At 39.1% G+C, this 23,075-nt stretch overlaps 1 protein-coding gene across 5 annotated transcripts in view; it reads right to left on the bottom strand.

Moving 5' to 3' along the window:
- Positions 1-23,075, bottom strand: part of JAKMIP2 (janus kinase and microtubule interacting protein 2) — a 236,913-nt gene that overhangs the window by 44,236 nt on the left and 169,602 nt on the right. For 4 of the 5 annotated variants that reach the window (XM_072631005.1, XM_072631006.1, XM_072631008.1 and 1 more), the window contains exons 6-12: positions 18,182-18,328; positions 16,740-16,880; positions 12,880-12,936; positions 11,889-12,008; positions 9,282-9,410; positions 4,777-4,860; positions 3,998-4,060 (exon numbers count right to left, since the gene is read on the bottom strand). In XM_072631005.1, the coding sequence (XP_072487106.1) occupies positions 3,998-4,060; positions 4,777-4,860; positions 9,282-9,410; positions 11,889-12,008; positions 12,880-12,936; positions 16,740-16,880; positions 18,182-18,328 (741 nt within the window). The remainder of the gene's footprint in view (positions 1-3,997; positions 4,061-4,776; positions 4,861-9,281; positions 9,411-11,888; positions 12,009-12,879; positions 12,937-16,739; positions 16,881-18,181; positions 18,329-23,075) is intronic. The other variant, XM_072631007.1, reaches the window with a different exon arrangement.

Here is a 23,075-nt window from a genome sequence, read left to right as displayed (position 1 = left end):
ATCATTCCATATCACTCAATTCAAATCCATAGTACTGTTATCTAGCAATCATCCAATCAATCAACAAGTATTTATTAAGCTCCTACTACCTTCCAGGCACTGTGTGTGAGATTGGGGACACAGGTACAAAGAATATGAAATAATCTCTACTCGCAATACTTTTTCATGGGGGAGACATATAACTATACATAAAAAAGTGAAATGAAGCAATGCAAATAGGCACAAAATAGTCCAAGGTAGTTTGGAAAAATAGGGCAGAGTGATGGGGATGGTGGTGAGAAAAGGCTTCATGCAAGAAATGGAGCTTGAGATAAGCCAGAAAAGCAATATTTCTGCCTTCCGCTACCACCAAGACAGAATCACAAATAGAGCTCCCATTGCTTACTGGGAAGGGGGGTCATTCGTCAGTTCTATAGCTAGTACATCCTGTGGCTAGACCACTCTATCCTCCAATCTCAAGGCATTCAGTACTTACATCATATTCTTTCTCTCCACTCCACTCCTTGAACTAATACATGAGGACTTTAATATACATGCTGAGGTCCCCTTGAACATCCTGGCCTCAAAAATCATCAACTTTTTTCAAATTCCACTATCTTTATTTAATCCAGTTTCAATCACACACAGGGATAGTCTCATCAACACTCATAACTGAACAAATTCTATAGGCCTGAACTCTAATATTCCTTTCTCAGATCATCATCTTGTATTTTCCCATTTCTTCCTCTCCTTTCCTCCTCAACTTGTTCTTAATTTTTACCATGATCTCCATTCACTCCACTCTGTCCTCATCCTTCCAATCTATCACTCTGGCTCTGGCCTCATTTTCCTCTCTTCAAAATCTTGACCCTAGGGATAACCAGTTAAATTTACACTGTCCCCTGCCCTTAGATCCCTTCTGTCTATATTAGAATTCCTTCTCATCAAAGCCCAAGCAGAGGCTTTGCCTAACATCCTCTCTCTTTTCTTTTACTCATTTGCTGCTAAATGCCACTGGAGGAAGGTACAGAACTAAATGGATCTGTTACAGATTTACACGATTTTTTAAATCTTTACTGATTTTTTATTGAATTCTCTACATTCACTGCTCTGAACTTCTATTTTTTTTTCAGGCCACCCACACTTCTCTCCCTTTCAGGAGAAGACTTCACCTCATACTTCTTTAAAAGCAAAGCCATCTGCCAGGAGCTCCTTCTCTCAAATTCAGTACCTCAAAACCTCTCAATGCCATCCTCCATTTTCTCTTCCTTTTTTCTTCTCTCTTTGCCAAATAGGACCCTTTAGTTGTACCATTCTCTCCTATTCCATCTAGAATCTTACCTTATTAGCCCCTTCCCCCATCTTTAGTCTTTAATTATCTACTAGATCCATCCCTTGTTGTTATTGAGTCATTTCACAGTTGAGTCCAATGCTTCCTGATCCCTCGGGAGCCTTCTTGGCAAATATCCTGGACTGGTTTGCCATTTCCTTCTCCAGCTCATTTAACAGATAAAGAAACTGAGGCAAACAGGGTTCAGTGACTTGCCCTAGGTCACACAACTAGTTAGTGCCTGAGGCTGGATTTGAACTCATGCAGAGACATAATCATGATAGTGGGGAAATGTAAGTGACATTAAAAATATGTATTTTAAAAAAGAAGTCATACTGGTTTCCTATTACTTCTTAGATAAAATATGATATAATAAGTAAAGGGCACTAATGAATTTAATGCAATAGGTAAATATGACTTGATGGGTCCAACCCTGAGATTTGTATAGATTCTGTGACACAAATATTATCCTGGAAGAGTATATTTTATTCATAAGAACAGGGAAATGGAACAGCATTGTGTAATAAGAAAATATAATCGTATGATGGAATCCAGGAATCAGAAGGGAGGAAATAGGATGGGGAACATTTTCATAAAGATCAGTGAAGGCAGAAATGGAAGTTATATTATCATGGGAGTATATTACAGACTATCTAGACAGAAAGAAGAGTTCAGGAGACATCTCAAGATTTTTAAGGCACATGGTATGATACTGATGGAGGATATCAATTATCTAGATATTTACTGGAACTAACTAATGACTAAAAGTCATCCTTTATGCTATTGTTAGATTGATCTTCCACATGCATTGATCTGGTCATGTCACCCTCTTTGGAATCTTCATTGGCTCCCTACTTCCTATTAAGTAAACTTCAAAGTCCTTTGCCTGGCATTTAAGGGCCTCTCCAATCTGGAACCTTCCTAATTTTCCTACCTATAACTGATGGTCTACCTAAATGAGACTTACTCTTTGTCCTCTGAACACACTGTAATTTTCAGTAAGGTTTTTGTTTATGTTATTTCCTATGCCTGGAATACTGCAATCTTCTCTTCAACAATTGAAGTTTTACACATTATCTACTTAAATGCTACCACTTTCATGGTGCCAGCCCTAACACTGCTTAGTAAACACATTTCTCCCTGGGACCTCAAAAGACTTTTTGTTTTGCACTTGCTATGTTTTATTTTATGCTAGAGTTAAGTGTGTTATTTCCTCCTCGTAGACTAAGCCCAAATAGGGTAGGAGTTTTAGTACTGAGCACAGCGTTCTTCAGTTAGTTTACAGATGAAATATCTTAATTGAACTGGATCAATCCCCTCTTTCCCCCAGGTGGTAATGAGGATTTTTTTCCCCTCAGACTTCATGTAATTTTTTAATTATTCCTATGTAATGTCCTTATCATATTCAGAGGGCGAAAAGATCATGAGTTCATAGGGTCATAGGAATTCCAGATGTTTTATTTCATATTATATAGAAGTGTGGCATAGTGGATAGAAAACTGGCTTTTGGAGGGCTTTGCTACCCTGGGTAAGTTACTTAACCTCTTACCGCTTGAGGTAACTTTCTAAGATTATAAATTGCAAAGTCAGTGCAGGTCCTCAGAAGCTCCTTCATATTGATGAAATCACAGGTCTATTAAAAAGGCAGATATTACTTTTGTCCATTATTAGAGTCTATTAAATTCTAAGCTCTAAGAAGGCAGGAACTACATCGTATCTTTACTTCATCCCTCCTCAAGCTCCTAGAACAACATATGATGACTCTGGAAAATACATTTCTTGAACTGAATTAAGACTTCACAAGATCATAAAATTTTAGAGATGGAGAAGGCCTTAGTGATTGCTTAATCAAGCCTACTCTACTGTACAGATGAGGAATCTGGGAACCAGAGTGGTACAGTGATTTGGTCATAAGTGGCAGAGCCACGCCTAATGACTCTATGGCCAGTTGGTCTTTTCACTCTTCCATGCTGTTCCCTAGCATGATGCCCCCTGTTTGTGATTATAAACAGAGGCTGACTTGGCCAATACTGGATGATAACCAGAACCCAGTTTTCCCATTGCCATGGATATTGCTCTTGTAGTATGTTATCTTTTTTTTTGCACAAATTCACAATCATAATGGTCATTACTATTTGCAGAATCACCTTTGAATACAAACAGTTGCAGACTCTGTATTTATAGGGCACTGAAAAGTTTGGAGAGAACTCTCTTTTTTCCCTTTCTCTTTGTTTCTTTCCTTCTTTTCCTTCCTTTTTCTCTTCCTTCCTTCCTTCCTTCTTCTCTTCCTTCCTTCCTTCCTTCCTTCCTTCCTTCCTTCCTTCCTTCCTTCCTTCCTTCCTTCCTTCCTTCTTTCCTTTCTGTCTCTCTCTGCTGGTCTCTGTCCCTCTTTGTCTTTCTCTTTCTCTATAGACAGACAGACAGACAGACACACACACAGAGCAATCAAAGTCCATAAGATTTGGGGATCACATCCCTTCTAAAATAATCTGTACCATGCCCAGCAGGGAGCCATGCACACAACAGCGTTTAATTAATGGTGATGATGGTGAAGGGGATGAGGATGCACTGGCACAGCCTCCCGCTTCCCCAAGGCCCCCTGTGCCACTCCTGAGAATACCCTCTGCTGCTCCTGGATCCCTCATCACTTCCTTATCTGCCCCCTCTAGGAAGGTGCACCCCACATACCTTTTCTAAAAGCTCCTGGTTTCTCTTAATGAAAAGTTGTTTATCTTCTACCCAGTGTGAATCCTGTTTGACAAAGAATAGTGTGCAGTCAGCATTTCAAAGAGCATCCCTGAAGATCTGTGAAGCCAAACCCCTTTGGGAGACAGCCCCTTAGCCAGCTGTCTCTTCTCATCTGGATACCTTTCCTGCCAAAGCTAAAGAACAGCTGACATCCCCCACCCCATCCAGCCACATAATGAAGAAATTGGGGCTCAGCTTGCTAGGAAAAACTAAGACCCTTTCCACAGTCCCCACTAGTGATTTTAAAAAATCAGTCTACAGAATCCAGGACCAGCCTTTGGGGGACTCAGAGGTGATCACAGAGGAAAGAGGTGAAAAGGGTTCATTCCACCAGGACAGATGTGTACAGGCTAAGGACATGGGGATGGAAAACATTGCAATGCAAAGCTTATAGATGCAGCAGGTTCATAGGGAGCACAATAGAGGGTCCTAGGCCTAACTTCTTAGCAGGTCACTACAATGCTAGCATGTGTGTCTGGACTCTTCCTTGGCCATCATCTCTCTTGTCTGGCTTCATCCACTGTGGGGGCCCAAACTGTTGACTGTTCAGGGGGAGGCGAGCAGTCCAGTACAGCATAAGGAAGGGCACTGGGTTCAGCCAAGCAGCCTTTGACTGGGTGTGAAGAATCATGCACAAATCAGTGATTTGACAAGAAGAAACCTAGATGGAATAGTCTGAGATTGAAGAAAAATAAAGGTTCAATTAACCCATTACTTACCTGTCCCTTCTGAGCCAAAGTTGCCTCCAGGTCTTCAATTTTGGCTTTATACCTGAGCACTTCTGCTTGGAGTTGTTCCTGGGCCTAGTGGAATCAAAATTCCAAAACTTAATAAACAACATGAATAGCCAGTTATTCAGCCATTAGCAAACGAATTATAAACAAAATATGTAAACAAAAACATATTAGCAAACAAAATGAATAGCCATTATCCTAATGGTCCCTTAGTTTTAAAACTCAACAGACCAGACCAGGCATAGCAGCAACTAAATTTGCTGATGAAAAAAATAAATGAAAGAATAACCCTAAACCACCACTTTCACCATCTCATATGCTCAAAAATTTTCAACAGCTCCCTGCTGCTCACAGGAAGAAGCTGGAAGTCCTTAGCTGGGCACTTACGGTCATCAGTGCTCTTTTTGATTTCTTGCTAATTACTCTTCTGTACTTCAGATGATGTAGGTCTACTCCAATCCACCTTTTACCCAGCTGTCAAAGTGATTTTCCTAACACGCATGTTTGACCATCTTTCCCTATTGCTCCCAGGATCAAATATAAAGTCCTCTGTTTGCCATGTGAAACCATTCACAACCTGGGCCCTTCCTAAACTTCTAGTCTTTTTGCACTTTATTTCTCTCTATGCATGCTGGAATCCATGACACCCTAGCCCCAAACTCCATCTCCATCACTTTTTGCATTGGCTGACCCTCCGTGTCTGGATTCCCTTGAGGATCAGCTCAAAATTCACCTTCTGCAGGAGGCCTTTCCTGCCCCTTGCACCATGGTGCCCTCCCTTGGAGATTGCCTTCCTTTTACTTTCTCTCTCTCTCTCTCTCTCTCTCTCTCTCTCTCTCTCTCTCTCTCTCTCTCTCTCCATATATATACATACATACATACACATACATATATACACATATATTTGCATATGAATATAGACAGATAGATATAGATATCTCTCTATATATTATATATATCATATATATTGTATATATAATGCAAGTACAATTATTTACATTGCCTTTTCCATTGGTTTGTGAGCTTCTTGAAGGTTGGAGCCACATTTTCGCCTTTATCTGTATCTCCAGGGCTTAGAACAGTGCCTGATACATGTTCTAAGCACATGAAAATGCTCCCATGCATGTTGACTAATTGTGTGAAATCAGTGATATCAGTATTGTCTCTGATGTCAATCACGGTCCTTCTAGGCCTAGCAAATGGTTTCAGGAATTCTTGTGAACAATTACATCGTGACTTTGAGGGCAGGTACTCCTTTCCATTCTGTCTTTTGATCTTCAATGCCTTGCACATAGTAAGTGCTTAGTAAAGGCTTGTTGGATTGAGTTGGACTAGATGGGGTAGGCTGTTTGTCTAGCACCAGGACTATTCAAAACAGCAATACTGTTTTAAGAACAACTTTTAACAACTCGGTCATTTTGACTATTATAAATATCCAAATTAACTACAAAGGACATATGGAGAAAGATACTATCTGCATTCAGAGAAAGAACTGATAAATAGAAGTATTCACAAAATGAATTTGCATATACATACATATTTGTATGTATGGCAGCCATCTCTGAGGGGAGGGGAGAAAAAAAGAAATTTGCACTGTAAATTTACTATATATTTAAAAGAAATAGCAAGTTGTACTTAAGAGATTTGCAGTTTCACATGCAATCATCTTTTTATTATTCTACTATGTTATGGAAATGCTTGCTTTATGTCATCAATTAAAAATAAAATGAATTAAAAATTAAAAAACAAAAAACAAAAAAACAAAGTCATTCCAGTGTAGTAGAAATTGCCAGAATTTGCCTTCTTTAGCATAGAATTCAAGAATCCAGGGTTGCTGCCCCATGTGTGTATAAAACATGGGTTGGTTAGCTTTGCCAATATACTCAGATTCCGTGCATACTTATAGTTACCTCAAGATCATGAGTTATTGGAGAAAGACTTCTGCTTCTGAAATCAGAAGACTTGAGTTCAAATCCTGCCTCTAATATTTAATTGCCTCTGGGACCCAAGTCAAGTCATTTAACTTTCCATGCTTCAGTTTCCTTATCTTTAAAATAAGATGTTGGACTAGATCTAACTAAAATGAGAGAGGGTGGATCAGGGCTGTCAAACTCAAACAGAAAGAAGTGCCACTAATCTGTACATAAGGGCAATGAGGTGGCACCATAGTGCACAGAGTGTCCAGCTTGCTCAAGAAGACTCAGGTTTCTGAGTTTATATCTGACCTCAGATACTTACTAACTGTGTGACCCTGGACAAGTCACTTAACCTTGTTTGCCTCAGTTTCCCAAACTGTAAAATGACCTAGAGAAGAAAATGGCAAACCACTCCAGCATCTTTGCTAAGGAAACCCCAAATGGGGTCATGAAGAGTCATATGTGACGGAAACAAATGAACAACAATATGCAGCCTGCAGCGATCCTGTTTATACTTAAGTTTGAAACCACTGTCTTGGATCATGTATTATTTTTTGTTCATATGTAATGAGAGAGCTGAAAGGCAACCTAGAAATTATTTCTTTTTTTTTTTTTTTTTTTTTGCCAATTTGGAAATTTAAGCTTGAAGAGGAGAAGAGACTGGAACAAGGTCACCCTTATTGCACTTACAATTTGCATCACTAATTTGCCATTTGATATTGTTATCTTTTCATGGCCTGGTTTTCTTTCTTTAATCAGACTCTAAACTCCTTGAGAGTCTTATGCTCCTTAGGATGAGCTGACTTGTTGAAGCAAATGAATGGATTTGCGTATTGATAATTTATTTTTGCTTATTGTTAATATAATTTTGTTTCTTAATGGGAAGATCTCCCCCCACCCATTAATTGGTCTGCCCATTAAGGGGAGTTTGTTTAGGCAAGATTTGTTGGAAGGCCCATACCTTTTGTTAAGGAGGCACTTGTTCTCAAGGGTTGTGATGTCCTCTGGCTCTAAAAAGTGTATAAAGGTTCTGAGATGAGGTTTTACTTTGGGGCTTACTCATTGGAAAGAACCCCCTATCCATTCTTCCCCCCACCCCACTTTGAAAACTCAGATGTTGGGTGCTTTTCTCTGTGGTAACTATGTATGTAATGGTCAGACAGTTGGATCTGTCTGTTGATCAATGATGTATGTATTGCTTATGTCAGACAGCTGGAAGCCCTGTCTGTTGATCTTTGTTTCTCTGTTTGTATTTTCTCTGAATTTCAGGGTGCTTTTTCCCCTGAACTAAGTGAATGATACATGTGCTTGATTAAAGTGATTGCTGACTCCTCAAAAGTTGCTTTCCTTTTAGAAAAACAGATCAAAGAACCCATACAGCAGGCCCTCCTAAGTATGTTGGGGTCCTTGCTTTTATAGAATGCTGGCAAACTAGAATATATCCAATGTAGGGTGAATAAGATGGGAGAGGGGATTAGAAATCAGGCCACCTAAAGATCACTTGGGGAAACCAGGGTTCTTAGACTAAAGGAGGGAAGATGACTCATGTAGATAAGATATCAGAATTGCTCTGCAGTATCTAGAACAATGTGAAAAAGTTCCAGAGAGGTAGATTTTGGCTCAATACAGGGAAAACCTCACTTATAACCTGAGTTGAGCAAATGTAAGATGGACTGCCTTTAAAGGTAGTGATCTCTCCATTACTATAGCCTTCCAGACTCAGACATTTGCTAACTATGTGACCCTGGGCAAACCATTTAACCTTTCTGCCTCAGTTTCCTTAACTCTAAAATGAGAATAATAAAAGCACCTACCTTACAGGGTTGTTGTAAGGATTAACTGAGATAATATTTGTAAAGCACTTAGCGCAGAACCTGGTACATAGTAGGTACTTAATAAATGCTTGTTTCCTGCCCTTACCTTCTTTCACATTTGCAGAGTGAAGGATGACCACTTGTTGAAAATGTTGTTGAGGGGGTTAGGGGCTGAAATTGATATTCCACCTCTAAAGTTGCATCCAACTCTTGAGTTTCTCCAAACGCTTAAAAAGTACACTTAGAAGACTGACAAAGCTACTATATATGTACTCTAGCCAAATACAACCACCAAAACATATGGGGTAGGATAGAAAACACATGTGACTTTTTTGCAATATTCTTTAAACCATTATGGTTACAAAAAACCTGACTGTGGGCTCCTCTCTTTTTTGTAAAGTAATTGAATGTTAGCCAAGGACAGGAAATGATAAAACCTTTACCTTCCAGTGGCTAAAGGCTTTTTTGTTAGTTTTTCCCATAACTAGAAATAAGGAAAGGCAGGTTCAAAAATTCAACTTTGCATAATTAGGAGAATATACATAAAAAATGTTTCTTGGGAGGAATAAAGCCCCCCCCCCCGCCCCACGCGTGCACACACACACACACACACACACACACACACACACACACACACATGTCCTTCAGAGAAGCACAGTATATGAGGAAGGCCTCTGGCTCCCGTGGTTTCCTCTCATAGTGATTCTAGGCTACTCCTAGACTGAGCCAGCTCACAGCCCTCTCTCCAAGCCACACTAACCTTGGCTTCTCTTTCAGCATCTATGATGCCTCCAGTCTGCTCCTGCAGAAGGGCGTATGCTCTCTGAAGAGCTTGGTATTCTTTTGTTAACTGGCGAAAGCGCAGCTCAGATTCTTCTGCTGCTAAACTCTTGAGATGAACAAAGACACGAAGGGATTAATGACAGATGCAGCTCACAGTTCAGTCAGTTTTGGCCAGAGAGGCGCATTGGAAGGGGCATTGCAGAAGTTTTAAAAACAAGTTTGACTGCACATAACACCTAGTATACATGGACAATGTCTTGACTAGCTTTTACATAATGGTAAGCTTTGGCCTTTTGGAAATATTTTTTTTAAAGAAAAGAAACATTTGATCATTTGTTAATTTTTTGTTACAACTTATGAAAATAATTATACATAACTATATAAAATTTTTGTTACAACTATATGTGTAGTTATACAATTTTTTGTTAGCTAGGTCATAAGTCTATAACACTGCAGACTTTAGCAATTCTAAAAGGTAGGTTTCCTCAGGTATAAAGTAAGAGGCAATGTGGTAGTGGGTGGAGAGCTGATCTTGAAACCAGAAAGACCTAAGGTCAAGTTCCATGTCTGATGACCCACACTGACCATGGCACCCTGAGCAAGTCATTTAGCCTCCTGGTGCTCTAAAAAACTCTTTAAAGCTATGATTGTAGAAAAAGTGCCAGTCTGCACTGATACAGGGAGTTTCTTCATGGAGCTTCCTGGGAAGCTAGGTGGTGCAGTGGATAGTGCACTGGACCTGGAGTCAGGAAGACCTGAGTTCAAATCCAGCCTCAGACACTTGCTAGCTATGTGATCCTGGGGAAATCATTTAAACCTGTTTGTCTAACTTGTAAAACGAGCTGGAAAAGGAAATGCAAACCACTAGAGTATCTTTCCCAAGAAAATCCCAAATGAGGTCCCAAGAATCGGTCAAGAACAACAAAGAGTTTCTTATGCTAATGACAGCATAGATCTAGTCCCTATTTCTCACACTAAAAGTCAGGGCTTCTTACCCTCATTTCCTTTAAGATAATTATTAACAAGGTGGGTAAGACCACAAATTTCAGCATCTCACTTATACTATCTGACATCTCCAGTGCCTAGCACAGTGTCCAGTGCATAGTAAGTGCTTCATAAATGCTTGTTTGTAGATTATAGGAAATGGTACTAAAAGTTATAGCCTCACTCACTTTATTAATTAATCAATGGAAGAAGCTGATAGAATAAATCTGAGTGAACTGAGGGGAATTTTTTTATGTCAGGAAATGAATCTATGAGAGGACTGAAGTCTTCTCTGTAATTTATGACCATAAAGAGTTTTCTAGAGCACCAAGAGGTAAAGTGACTTGTTCAGGGTCACATGACCAATACGTGTTAGAGGTAGGACTTGAACCCTGGAGACTTCAGAAATATTTTGTCCTCTTTAAATCACATTAAAAAAACCCCTAAACCTCTGATTTCAGTGGTATGGTCAATTGTACAAAACTGGAAAGTTTTTAAATATAGTCTGTCACCTAAAGATTAGCCTAGCAAATTCTCAGGCTCAATGTAATTTAATTCAGTTCAGTTCAATTTAATCCAAAAAGGACTTCTTAAGATCCTCTGGCGATCAGATGATTAACATTTTTCTTGGCCACAGAGACTTCTGAATAGAGATGCTATCTGCACTGCTGAGGGAGTACCCACACTGATGCCGTGGTAGAAGTTTTCATGGAGTATTTGTTGACTGGTAGAACTGACAATAGATACAGCAAATACTTTAAACAGTCTAATTTTTACTATCTATGCTAATAAAGAGAATGCTGTACAGATATTCTAAGATAATATATTTTAACAGATAATCTTCATGATTTTCTTTGGCTGAAAAAAATGGTCATCCAGAGGTCAACCATCTGGTGATGAAGATGTCCTTCAAAGTTAGCTAGGGTGGTCCTTAGAAAACAAACTTCAAGTTCATTGGGAGGTCTGTACTCAAAGCCTTCCCTGATTGGTAGCACCTGCTAGAACTTATAGCCTGCTTTTCAGAAACTAGTATCACCCCCACACTACAATGGGCATCAGAGAAAGATTTTAGTAGAGGATAGCTCGTAATACCTAGCGTAACACAAAGGTAGCATCTTATGAAGATTCACCTTGGAAAAAAACAGGACCTCTATCCATTTTCTTCATCATGTTTCTCTGTCAACCTCCTTTTTTCTCCCGCCTACATGCTGGTAATGGAGAATATGCAATCTCAAAGAGTTTCTCCCTAGCCTGACCTTCACCTGTCTTCTCTCAGAGCTGGTTATCAGGCTCACATCTTTGGATGAAATGGAAGACAGGTAACTGTTTTCTAATAAAAGCAAAGATTTCAGATGGCTAAGTTGAAGTCAAGGAGCTAAAACTTTGGCTCAGCTCCAAAAAAGGATTTTCTAGGGTGTTAGCAAGAGATAAGAAAATCAGCAGTGGCCTTAACATTTGCCCCACATGTAGGTGACTGAGGATTGATTACAAAGAAAACATAATAGATAAGAAGTGGAATTACATTTTTTGGGGGGGTGGCTTGAAAAGAAAATTAATGGTAATAATCTCTTTAAAATGAAAGCACAGAGAGAAGGCTTACCTCATCTAAGTCATCATCTGGAGTAGCTGGCGTTCTGTCTGTCCTAAAGGAGGCCATGGATGATGTCTCTGAGTCCATGGAGTCATCATCATATCCAATAAATGGGTCCAAAATAGGCCTCTAAAGGAGGAAACAAAAGAGCAATTTGCCTACATGATTTGAATGTAGAAATATTTATTACTATTATTATTTTCTCAAATACTAAAGCTTGCCATGATGAAAAAGTCATTGTCAATGTCTAGATCTCTCTTAGTGGAATATAGAGGTGAGGACAGAATTGGAATATAGCTTATCTCCCTAATATGGAGAACTATTGACTTTGGGTTGTTTACCTTATAGAAATGTTGGTGGGTTCATGGTAGGCAGCTCAGTAAGGTTCAAAAAACAAGTGTTTCATGCTCTAGTGATGCCAGTTCAAAGTTTCTGAGATCCCAGATGACAAATGGAAAGGGAGGAAACTCTGGACCTTGGGAACCCCTGAATTTTGGACACTTAAAAGCAACCTAGTAATACATGGAAGTAATTATAAGCTACTATCAGATCCAAGAAATGATCAATTTCTATTGTGGGACCTGTTAGCAAAAAAACAAAATCATGAGATTTAGAACTAGAGACCTTCTAGACCTTAAGGACCTTCTAGTTTGTCCCCTCCTTTTTTTACAAATGGGGAAACTAAGGGACTGAGAGAGGAAGTGATTTATGCAGGGTGGATGAATGGCTGATACCTCAGTCTCAGATTGCCTCTCAAAATGGTGAAGACAGAATGAACACGTGTTAAAGGAAAGGCATTAATGAAAACATACATTTTTTTTTCTTCATTTCTGAGCGATGTGTAAAGGAGAGCTTACTTCCTGCCTCTTCCTCTAAGACAGTGTTACAGTCTAGCTGGACAACATCTGGCTTATCATACTGTTGCAGGACAATCCCTTAGCAAGCCCAGTTCCACAGCAGCGTGAGCCAAATACACAATAAACCTATTTTTCATTTTTACCTTAATTGGCTTGGAACTTCTTTTATGTTTTCTGCGACGGATAAGCTTTTCCCGGTCCTGGAAAATAAGATTAAGGAGTTTGACAGACTCACTTGGTATACAGGTTGTCATACTGTTGTATTATAAAGAAAGCAGTATTGTTCTTCTAGCAAATTAAAAGCCTTTTCTTTACAATAGTCCCCAATATTCTTTGTAGTTATTTTCGAACACTATCCTACCTTAACGAATTTTCAGCTATATTTCAACAACAGAAAGAAATATTCTGGCAGAAGGGATAAGTTTCTTACTTTAAACAGTTGTTCTGTGTATAAATCCATTTCAGTTGCTTTATTTGTGAAATGATTGGGTTGAACTTAAGTGACCTCCAAGGTCTCTTTGTTTTTGTTGAATCGTTTCAGTCATGTCTGACTCTTTGTGATGCTTTTGAGTTGTCTTGGCAAAGATATTGGAATGGTTTGCCATTTTCTTCTCCAGCTCATTCTACAGATGAGGAAACTGAGGCAAACAAGGTTAAGTGAACTTGCCCTGGGTCACTTGGCTAGGAAGTGTGTGAGGTCAAATTTGAATTCAGGTCCTACTGACTTTAGGCTTGATTCACTATCCACTGTGCCACCTAGGTGCCCCAAGGTCTCTACCTAGCCTGATATTCTGTGTTTAGGTCACTTGCACCTCTGATAATTAATATACTATGTTCTAAGATCTCTTCTAGCTTTGACATTCTATATATTATAAGGGTTCTCTCAGGGTTAACAATCCATGGTTTTTTTCTTCTTTTAAAGTCTATTCCAGCTCTTTTTTTATGTCCTATGTTTTATGTCCTAAGGCCCCTATCATCGCTAATATCTTTATGTCCCAAGACCCCTTCTAGCTCTGACATTCTGTGAATTTGTTATGATAGTAGTGACAGGGAGCAGCTGAAGAACTCTCATTCCTGACATTATTTCCTTCCTCTTCCCTTCCTTTTATTCTTTATCTGATCCTCTTGCTCTGTGAAGTCCCAATAATTGAGTTCTAAGGAACAAAGAATGTGGGCAGTGTAGAACAGGCCACCTTCCCTTATTTGTATTTTGCATATTGCAAGGTAATTGCAGTATGAAGAACCTCAAAGATGACTCATTGCAGGATGATTAATGATAGGTTGATCTGTGTTTTCTGGTAACATTTTTGCTATTGTGTGTACTCAAATACCTAGGGTTCAGCTGTCCCTTCCACATCTCCTGAATCCAGTTTGGGCACAGGCTAGCCTACAGCAACACAGAGTATGGAAAAGGCTCTATGTATTCCCCTAAGTTATCAGGAAACTCCTAAAGCATCTTTGGAATGTTTAAGGAATTTGCAGAGAAGACCAAAATCAGCAAGAGCTGAAACAAGTTTTGAGCAGATGGACTAAGTAGATACCAAGATGTCTAGAGACATCTTGGACCTTTTTCTTCCTGAAGCTGAGCCTGAAGATGGTCTCATAGCTATAGAAAATTCATTGAACCCCAATGGGAAATTTCAGAAGCAACAATTTGCACATAGAACATAAAATCTAACATGACTCAGAAATCTTCAGATCCTCCTGGTCTATCTGCTTTGTGCCAAGCCAACTTTGGGATAAATCTCTGGTATTCCAAGCATTCCAGGGTGAGGCAGCAGGGAGGAAAGGTGGTGGTGGGGGGGGGGGGGTTGGGAGAAACCTCACAAGACTTGACTTACTATATAACAACTTGTATTATACCCAAAACCACTCTACCATCAAGGATGTGAGTTGGTAAAAATAATTTTGACTGGTATGGCCCCAATCTTCCTAGGATTCATGTTTGACTCAGAGACTATGAATTCTTCGATACCACTTCCTCCTCCATTCTCTTACTTGATGGAACAGTTAAACTGTTAAATTAATTAAAGTTAAATTAATTTTCCTGCATCCTTGCCCCTAATTCTTGGAAATTTAGAAAATGACCTCATCTTATTGGTCTCAGCTATATACTATTATCATCCCCTATGGATGATTGGGCAGAGCCTGATAAGTGGATTCTTTATCTAAAAATCTATGTAAGTTTGGGCCCTGAGGGTCTCTGGACCTTCCATTGGACTGCAGATCCCATTATGTAGGGCACATCCAAAGGGACACCCCCAGTGTGTTGCCTGTGCGCTGCAGGCAATGGAGGTCATATGTCAAGACTGTTCCGCATTGGTTTCTGTTCTCTTCCTCCCCTTACTAGTAATAGTAAGTTTTGTTAACTGCTATCCCTTTGTGGTGCTGCTTGTTCACTGAATACTCTTGTACTACAAAGGGGTTTAGATTTCAAGGTTTTGCCTGATTTCAAAGAAAATCCACCATTGCAATCAATCAGTTCTTTTCCATCCAACAAATATTTATTGAATCAAATATACTCTACTAAGTGCTGAAAATATAAAGGCAGAAAGGGAACAGCCTCGGGCCTCAGGGAATCCAGTATACTATTGAATGGTATAATGAGAAATCTGATGGAATCTTCATTCTGCTATCAGATCTGTTAACTAATTATAAGGCACATGGTTCCACTGGGGACAATTAGCAGTCTGCATTAATGATACCCCCAACCAAGGCTGCCCCTAAGAGGCATCTAACACAAAGACCTCCGGATACAAACGCCAATGACGACACACTGAGTTAATGACCAAATCATGCTCTCTTAACTTTAGTTTCTTCATTTTAAAATGAAGATAATCATAACTAAATAACCTAACCCCATGATAGCACTTTGAAAATATAAGACATGGATGAGTTAATTTGTTTTTGAAATTAAGTTCTTTGAATATGCTCTAAGGCCTTATGAAATTACTCTAAGAATCTTATAAGGCTAGGAATTTTGTCTTCTACTTTCCTAAGTGACTTTAGGCAAGCTTCCCAGGTTTTCGATTCCAACATCCATCTACACCAGGGGTGGGGAACCTGTGGTCTCAAGGCCACATGTGGCCCTCTAGGACATCAAGTGTGGTGCTGTGATTGAATCCAAACTTTATAGAACAAATTCCCTTAATAAAAGGATTTGTTTTGTAAAACTTGCACTCAGTTCAAAGATTACAGCCAAGGACCTAGCAGGCTACATGTGGCCTTGAGGCTGAAGGTTCCCCACTCCTGAACAATGAGGGTACCAGACTAAATAAATTTCCAAGGTTCTTTAAAACTTTTGAGGCCTCCTTGACAATCAGATTAACAATTTTCATTTGCATAGTACTTTAAGACTTTCCTCACAAGAATCCTGCTGAGCTAGGTAGTATAAATCTTGGAATACCCAACTGACAAAGGAGGGTCTAAGACACAGAAAAGTTCAGTGACTTGCTTATAACCATGTAGCTAGGAAGTATTGGAACCAAGATCTGAACCCTGGCCTCTAGACTCCCAAATCTGGTGCCCTTAGTATTAAAGGAGTTGTCTTAAAGCAGGTATTTGTAAATATTTCTTTTTGTTTGAGTGATAAAATGAGTCTGGGGGCTGGAGGAACTCCATCGCAAGCTTGTCCCTAATAGGTGCACAAGGATCACTGTATGCCATCTTAAAGCTTGCTGAGTTAGTGTGTGACCACCGATCTTTGTGCCAGGATTCTAGGTCAATATTGGAGCTAACTTTGTTTCTAATTAAATAACATTTTATTATGGTCCAAATGCTGTACCAGGTGCTGGGGATACAAAGTTAAAAATGAAATAGTTCCTGCCCTCAGAAAGCTTACTTTCTACTGGAAGAAAACAATAGAGATAGAAATTAGTGAGAATAAAATATTTACCAAGTAGTTTGAGGGAGGAGGGCAAGGCCTCTTGTAATAGTTTACCTTACCATCAATGTGGATCTTGGTAGACTACCTGCTGACCGGTAAGGTGTGATTATAACTTACCCTTGTTAATTCATCAATGATGTTTTGCTGCTCAATGACTTGAAGTTTTAAAAATTCTGTCTCCTGCTCTTCATTAGCTTGGTCAAGGTCATTCAGAGACTTTAACTTCTTCAAGGGAGGATGTGATGTCATTTTATCCCTCTAAGTTAAAAATGACAACACAAATAAGGTTGAGAAGGAGACTTTAAAAATTGTTGCCTTTTGTTTTTACACCAAGGTTATTTTGTCTTGGACACCTTCCCCCACCTGTCCAACAAACCTTCCATTCTAATAAGGTAAAACATTTAAGCAACAGCAACTAACAAACTGATGTGGTCTAGTACCATGTAACATATTTCGTATCTGTAGTCCCTTACCTCTATCCTAAAAGGAGGGAAGAGTATCTTGTCACTAGCGAAACAGGAGACTTTTGAAAAGCACAGAAAACTCATGGAGAAGGTGGATTCCTGTAGTTTTGGAGATTTATCCTAACACACCCTCCTAACTACATCTCATCTGCTACAGAAAATGCAAACCAGTACACTTATCATTATTTATACAGTGATAATCTTTATTGACCTATGAAAACTGTGTATTTGGTTTGGATTGTATCATAAACGGAGACAGGTGGCAAATTTACACAGAACTGCATGTGTTGGTATTCAGGTATATTCCACCATGGTATTACAATAGCATGGGGTCAGGGGGCTATTATGCCTATCAACTGCATAATTCCTAGAAAGAAATTCCTGTGCATAGCTGGCGAAGGGCTGAGCTAAAGCCTTGCTGGGGAAGCTCTGCTGGCTTTGACATTTGCCCATGACTCACAGGGAGATACTGAGTTTCCTGGAAACATTCTTATAGCTCTAAACATTTAGAAGGCCATGATATCAAAGTGAGTAATCTCTGGTGCTAGCTTATATTACATCTAGGCCTGCGTAGTGTGAACAATGAATCCCTGAAATGGTTACATCATTCAAATCCATACCACATATTTCCACTGGGCTAGAGCCAAGACTCATATTTTATACTATTATAAATTCAAAAAGTGTACATTCAAATACATGTGACCACTTCAAGGTACTCATTATTTGCAGTAACTTATTTGGGATTTAGCTGTAGAAGAAATCAGACTTAGAGAAAATGAGCTCATTTTTCTGCTTTGGCTAATGAGTCAACTTTGTGGAATAACATTACTACTGTTTATCATAACTGGGACTATTATGACTGCGGATGATGATCACGTTGTATCTTATAAGTCAGTTTCCCTTCCTCCTCAACATGTCTGTGAGATAGATTGTACAGTTATCATTATTCTCATCTTCCAGATGTGGAAACTGAGGCTCAAACAAAGGGAGTGCAGGGCTAGAATTGGAGCGTTGGTTTCCTGAAACTTAGTCGCACCTACTTTGCATTATACTGTTCTGAGAAAAGTGCTGTTCTACACTTCTGGTGATACAAACCATTTCAGAATTCTCCTTGGTGATGGCTTTTAGCTTTTCCTCCATTCGCTGAAGAGACAGCATCAGCTCGTCATTTCTCTTGGTGAGGCACTTGTTCCTTTCCAGGAGAGGTTTACACTGTTTTTCAGTTTCTCGTACACGTTTTAACTGTGAGAAGACATAAACAAGGAGGTTTCTTTCAACTCCACCCCCCACTAAAAAGTAAAAAACCAAAGCAAACAAAAAAACCCAAGAAAAACAATTCCTGGCCTTATCTAGGTTCATTGGCCTTAAAACACAATGTATTGAGTTTCATCTCCAAACCTTTGCGGATGTAATTTCTCCTACCTGACACGTCCTCTCTCTCTTCTTTCCTCCATTTAAGTCCTGTGGATTTTTCAAAGAATAGATCAAGTCTCATCTCCTGAACAAAATCCATTCTGGTTCCCACCTACTTTTCATTCATTTATTTACACAAATTCACGTGTGTAACACACATGCACGCACACACACACTTCTATATTTCTCTTTCTCTGCCCCTTATCTCCTCTGCCTCTGTCTCTGCTTCTGTCTCTCTGACTCTGTCTTCTCCATCTATCTTTGTCTCTATCTATAGCTCAGTCTCTGTCTTTGCCTTTTTTCTAATCTTTCTATCTCTGTCTCTTTCTCTCTTGGTCTCTATCTCTGTCTCAATCTCTGTTTTTTTGCCTCTCTCCGTGTCTGTCTTTCTGTTTCTATCACTCTCTGCTTTTGTCTCTGTCTCTCTTTTCCATCTCTGTCTGTATCTGTTTCTGTCTGTATCTGTTTCTGTCTCTGTCTCTCTCTGTCTTTCTCTCTTACAACACACACACACACACACACACACACACATTCATAGTTGTAAGGAATCTCAGTGATAATTTGGTTTAATTCACCCCTAAACAGGAATCTTTTCTATGATGTCCTTGAAAGAAGTAGTTTATTTTCTTCTTCAAGATCTCCACCGATGGAGAGCTCACTACCTTGTGTAGTCAGTTTTGGATAGCTCCAATAGTTAGGAAGCTTTTCCTTCTATTGAGTATAAGTCTAATTATGTTCAGCTCAAAACCACTGCTCCTAGCCTTGCCCTCTAGGATTAAGCAGAACAAATCTAATTCCCCTTTGACATGATGGCCCTTAAAATACTTGAACACAAGCAATTATAACTACCACTAGTCTTCTTTTCTCTAAGCTAAAGCCCCTCAGTTCCTTTTAAAAAATGGCAGCAGCTTATATACGACTTTGAGCTCTAATTGTTTCACACACACACATTCTTTACAAAAAATGCTGGCCGTGGCTAATATATGACTTTGAGCTCTCATACTTTGACACACATACATATTTTTCTTGCAGATACATCAATCAAACAATCAATAGACATTTCTTAAATGCCTACTGTGTGCCAAGATGTGCTACTATTGGGTACACAAAGACGAAAATGAAACTATTTCTGACTGAAACTTACATTCTCTTGGTGAGGGCACCAGCATCTTCTCCATTACCCACAACCTCACTGTCATCCTTGACTCTTCACTTTCTCATACCTTCACCTCCAATCAGTTGCTGAGTCTTGTCATCTATACTTTAATAATATCTTTTGTATATTTTCCCTTTTTCCATTTATATAGTCACTACCCTGGTGTAGGCCCTTCTCACCTCACATGTGGACTTTTACAATTTCTCTTCTCTCTAATATAGCTTCTGTTCAGCTGCCAAAGTGATTTTTCTAAAAGTTAGGTGTGATCATGTTACTCTTCTAGTCAATAAAGTCCAGTGGCTCCCTATTGTCCCCAGGATCAAATCTAAAATCCTCTGGCTTTTAAACCCTTTCACAATCTGGGCTACCACTATCTTTTCAGCGTTCTTACATTTTACTCTTCTCCACAAATTTGATGATTCACTGGCCGTCTTGCTCTTCCTTATATGTGATATCACACTTCTTGACTCCATATCTTTTCAGTAGCTATCCTCCATGCCTTAAATGCTCTCCTTCCTTACCTCCCCCTCTTGGCTTCCTTCAAGACTCACTTTAAATCCTTTCTTCTGCAGGACCTTCCTTGTTCCTTCAGTTTCCCCTTTCCACTGCCAGTGCCTTCCCTCTGAGACTGCCTTCTATGTATACTATATACATCTTATATATACAATTTTACATGTTGTCTCCACCTTTAAGATGCTGAGCACCTTGAGATAAAGATGGAGGTGTGAATACATTTTTTTCTTTGACAAGACTATCTTAATTTCTATACTTTGAAGACAATGCTAAGAAGAATCTGGGAAGAGCTATGAAGGACAGTGTACATTGGAAAGACTTTCCTGTGATGACTGAAGACAAAAATGGGACTTGCCTAGTTTATTTCATTGTAGTCTCAATTTAATGTGAAGAAAAATGTTAGGAGACTATAATCAGGATACGGAGTGAAGGAAATGGTGAAATTCTGTTTTTAGAAGTGAAGAGGAGCCATCCACTATTATATTGAGGATTTGAGATGAATCTGACTATGAACTTTCTCACAACCAAAATATTATAGTTATTTATGTCTTTGCTTTATTAATGATTTTATTTGCTAATAAATATGAATATTATTTGGAAGTTTATTCAGTTTCTTCAATAAATAAGTAAAAAACTGGTGAGGGTTTTGATTAATTAGTGAGAAAGAAGTTACAATTTATTAATTAATAAGAAACTATTTAACCATATCCCTTGATTGCTTTAGAGCTCAGGATAATAAAAATTAAATATAACAATGAGTCAAATTGTAGGCTGAAGGGTGACATACAAGGAAATGTGGTTGACCTCAATTAACTTTGCTATGTAAGCATATCCAAAATACATAAAAAATAAATACAAGGTAAAAAAATTGGTGGGGAGGCACATTAGATTATTGGGGAACCAGGAAAGGCTTTGTACAGAATCTGGAGCTTAAATATTTGCTAAGTTTTCAAGGAGCTGGGAGAAATGGGAGATAGAATTGAGGAAGAAATAAATTCAAGACATGAAGATAGCCTATGCAAAGGCTATACAGGAGAAAGAAATGGAATGCTGTATCTGAGGAATACCAAGATGGCTAGTTTGGTTGGATTCTAGGGTACATGAAAGGGAGTAATATATAGCAAAGCTGGAAAAGTAGGGAGAAGGCAGGTTGTCAAGGGTTTTAAATGCCAATAAGAGGAACTGATACTTTATCCTAGAGATAATAGGGAGCCTTACAAGTTTACTGAGAAAGTCAATGAAATAATCACACCGGTGACATAGGAAAACTTCTTTGGCAGCCATGTGGAAGATGAATCAGAGGAAGGAGAGGCATGAGGCCTCTCCATTGCAGCAGTCTAGACAAAGAGTGATTAGTCTGAACTAGAATTGTGGTTGTGGTAGGAGAAAGAAAGGCACAGACACTGGAGATGTTGAGGAGGTAGAATATATAAGATTTGGACTGGATATGTGGGGTGAGGGAGCATCCAGGGACTTGTTCTTGGTTCTGTGACATTTAACGTTTTTATCCATGTTGGTACAGATGTCATGTTTATTATTAAATGTGTGAAGCTAGAAAGGGGAACAAGCTACAGTGGATAAAAAGATCAAGAATTGAAAATATTTCAATGGGATGAAATTTATGAGGTGACACTTAAGAGATATCAATGTAAAGTCTTATCTTTGGATTACAAAAAAAGCAATGAACTTGACAAGTACAAATGGGCCCCATATGGCTAGAGAGCAGGTCATGAAAAGAAATGCTTTGGGGGACTTTAAGTTCAATAAGAATAAAATTCTGACATAGCAGCTGATTTGGCTGATATTCTTGGCTGCATTAAGACAGGCACAGTATCCAGAAAGCAAGATGTAGGCAGAGCTCCCACTGTACTCTGCCTGAGTATGAACACATTGGAAAACCTTTTCAGGTCTTCATGCCACACATTAGGAAGGAAAAGCTGGAACATATCTAGGAGAGGGGAGCCAGGAAAGTGTGAGACCCTGACCCATTATCAACATCTATGGAAGGAATGAGAATGCTATCCTAGAGAAGACTGAGGAGAGCTATTCATAAGTATTTAAAGGGCTTTCAAGTGGAAGCAAGATTAGATTTGTTCTTCCCTGCTCCAGAGTTTAGGCAGAATTAGGAAAATGGTTGTAAGAGACAGATTTAGGCTTGATATAAGAAGGAAAGGGAAATACTGCTTATAATTAAAGTCCAAAAATGAAGGGATCACCTCAGGGGGATGGAATTTTTCTCACCAGAGAAAAGGCAGGATGGGATTCATGTTCAGACAAAGATTGGACTAGGCCCCTTTCAATATTGTGAATCCGTGAGTTACTTTCTTTACCAGTTTACACTTTAGAGTGCCCCCAACTTATTAACATATATTCCTCCCAAAGAGCAAGCATATAATTTGATTTGCATAAGTAAATTTGACTGAGGTCACAGGGCATTGCAAGCAGGAATACCAGAGACTTGAAAGAATACTTCAGGGATATGTGCTTTTATCAGCATGGCTATCCCTCTGGTCATGCATATGACAATAGTTCCACGTCTTAGTATATCAGAAGATGATGATGTATAGTTAGGAGTAAGTAAGTTATTGAGTAAGCTCTTCACTTTACAAATGAGTAAGCTGAGGCTGAGAGGTGGTGACCTCTCCAGGGTCACACAGTTAATGAGTTTTGAACTTGGGTCTTCCTGACTTGAAGTCTAGTGTTCTGTCCTTTGTATCATTTAACTTCCTCGGATGGTTAATAAGTTACTGGGACAGAAAAGTTCTTCACTTGGTGGCTAGACTTCTTTCCTTTCTGAATTTTTCTTTTAGGTAATCAAACTTAAGTGACTGGCCTGGGGTCACACAACTATAAGTGTCTGAGGTCAAATTTGAACTCAAGTTCTCCTGTCCCCCAGGGCTGTTGCTT

Source organism: Notamacropus eugenii, chromosome 1 (genome assembly GCF_028372415.1).
Source record: "Notamacropus eugenii isolate mMacEug1 chromosome 1, mMacEug1.pri_v2, whole genome shotgun sequence".
Taxonomy (NCBI): Eukaryota; Metazoa; Chordata; class Mammalia; order Diprotodontia; family Macropodidae; genus Notamacropus; species Notamacropus eugenii.
The sequence above is the reverse complement of the archived record's forward strand: the minus strand, read 5'-3'. Positions and strand labels throughout refer to the sequence as shown.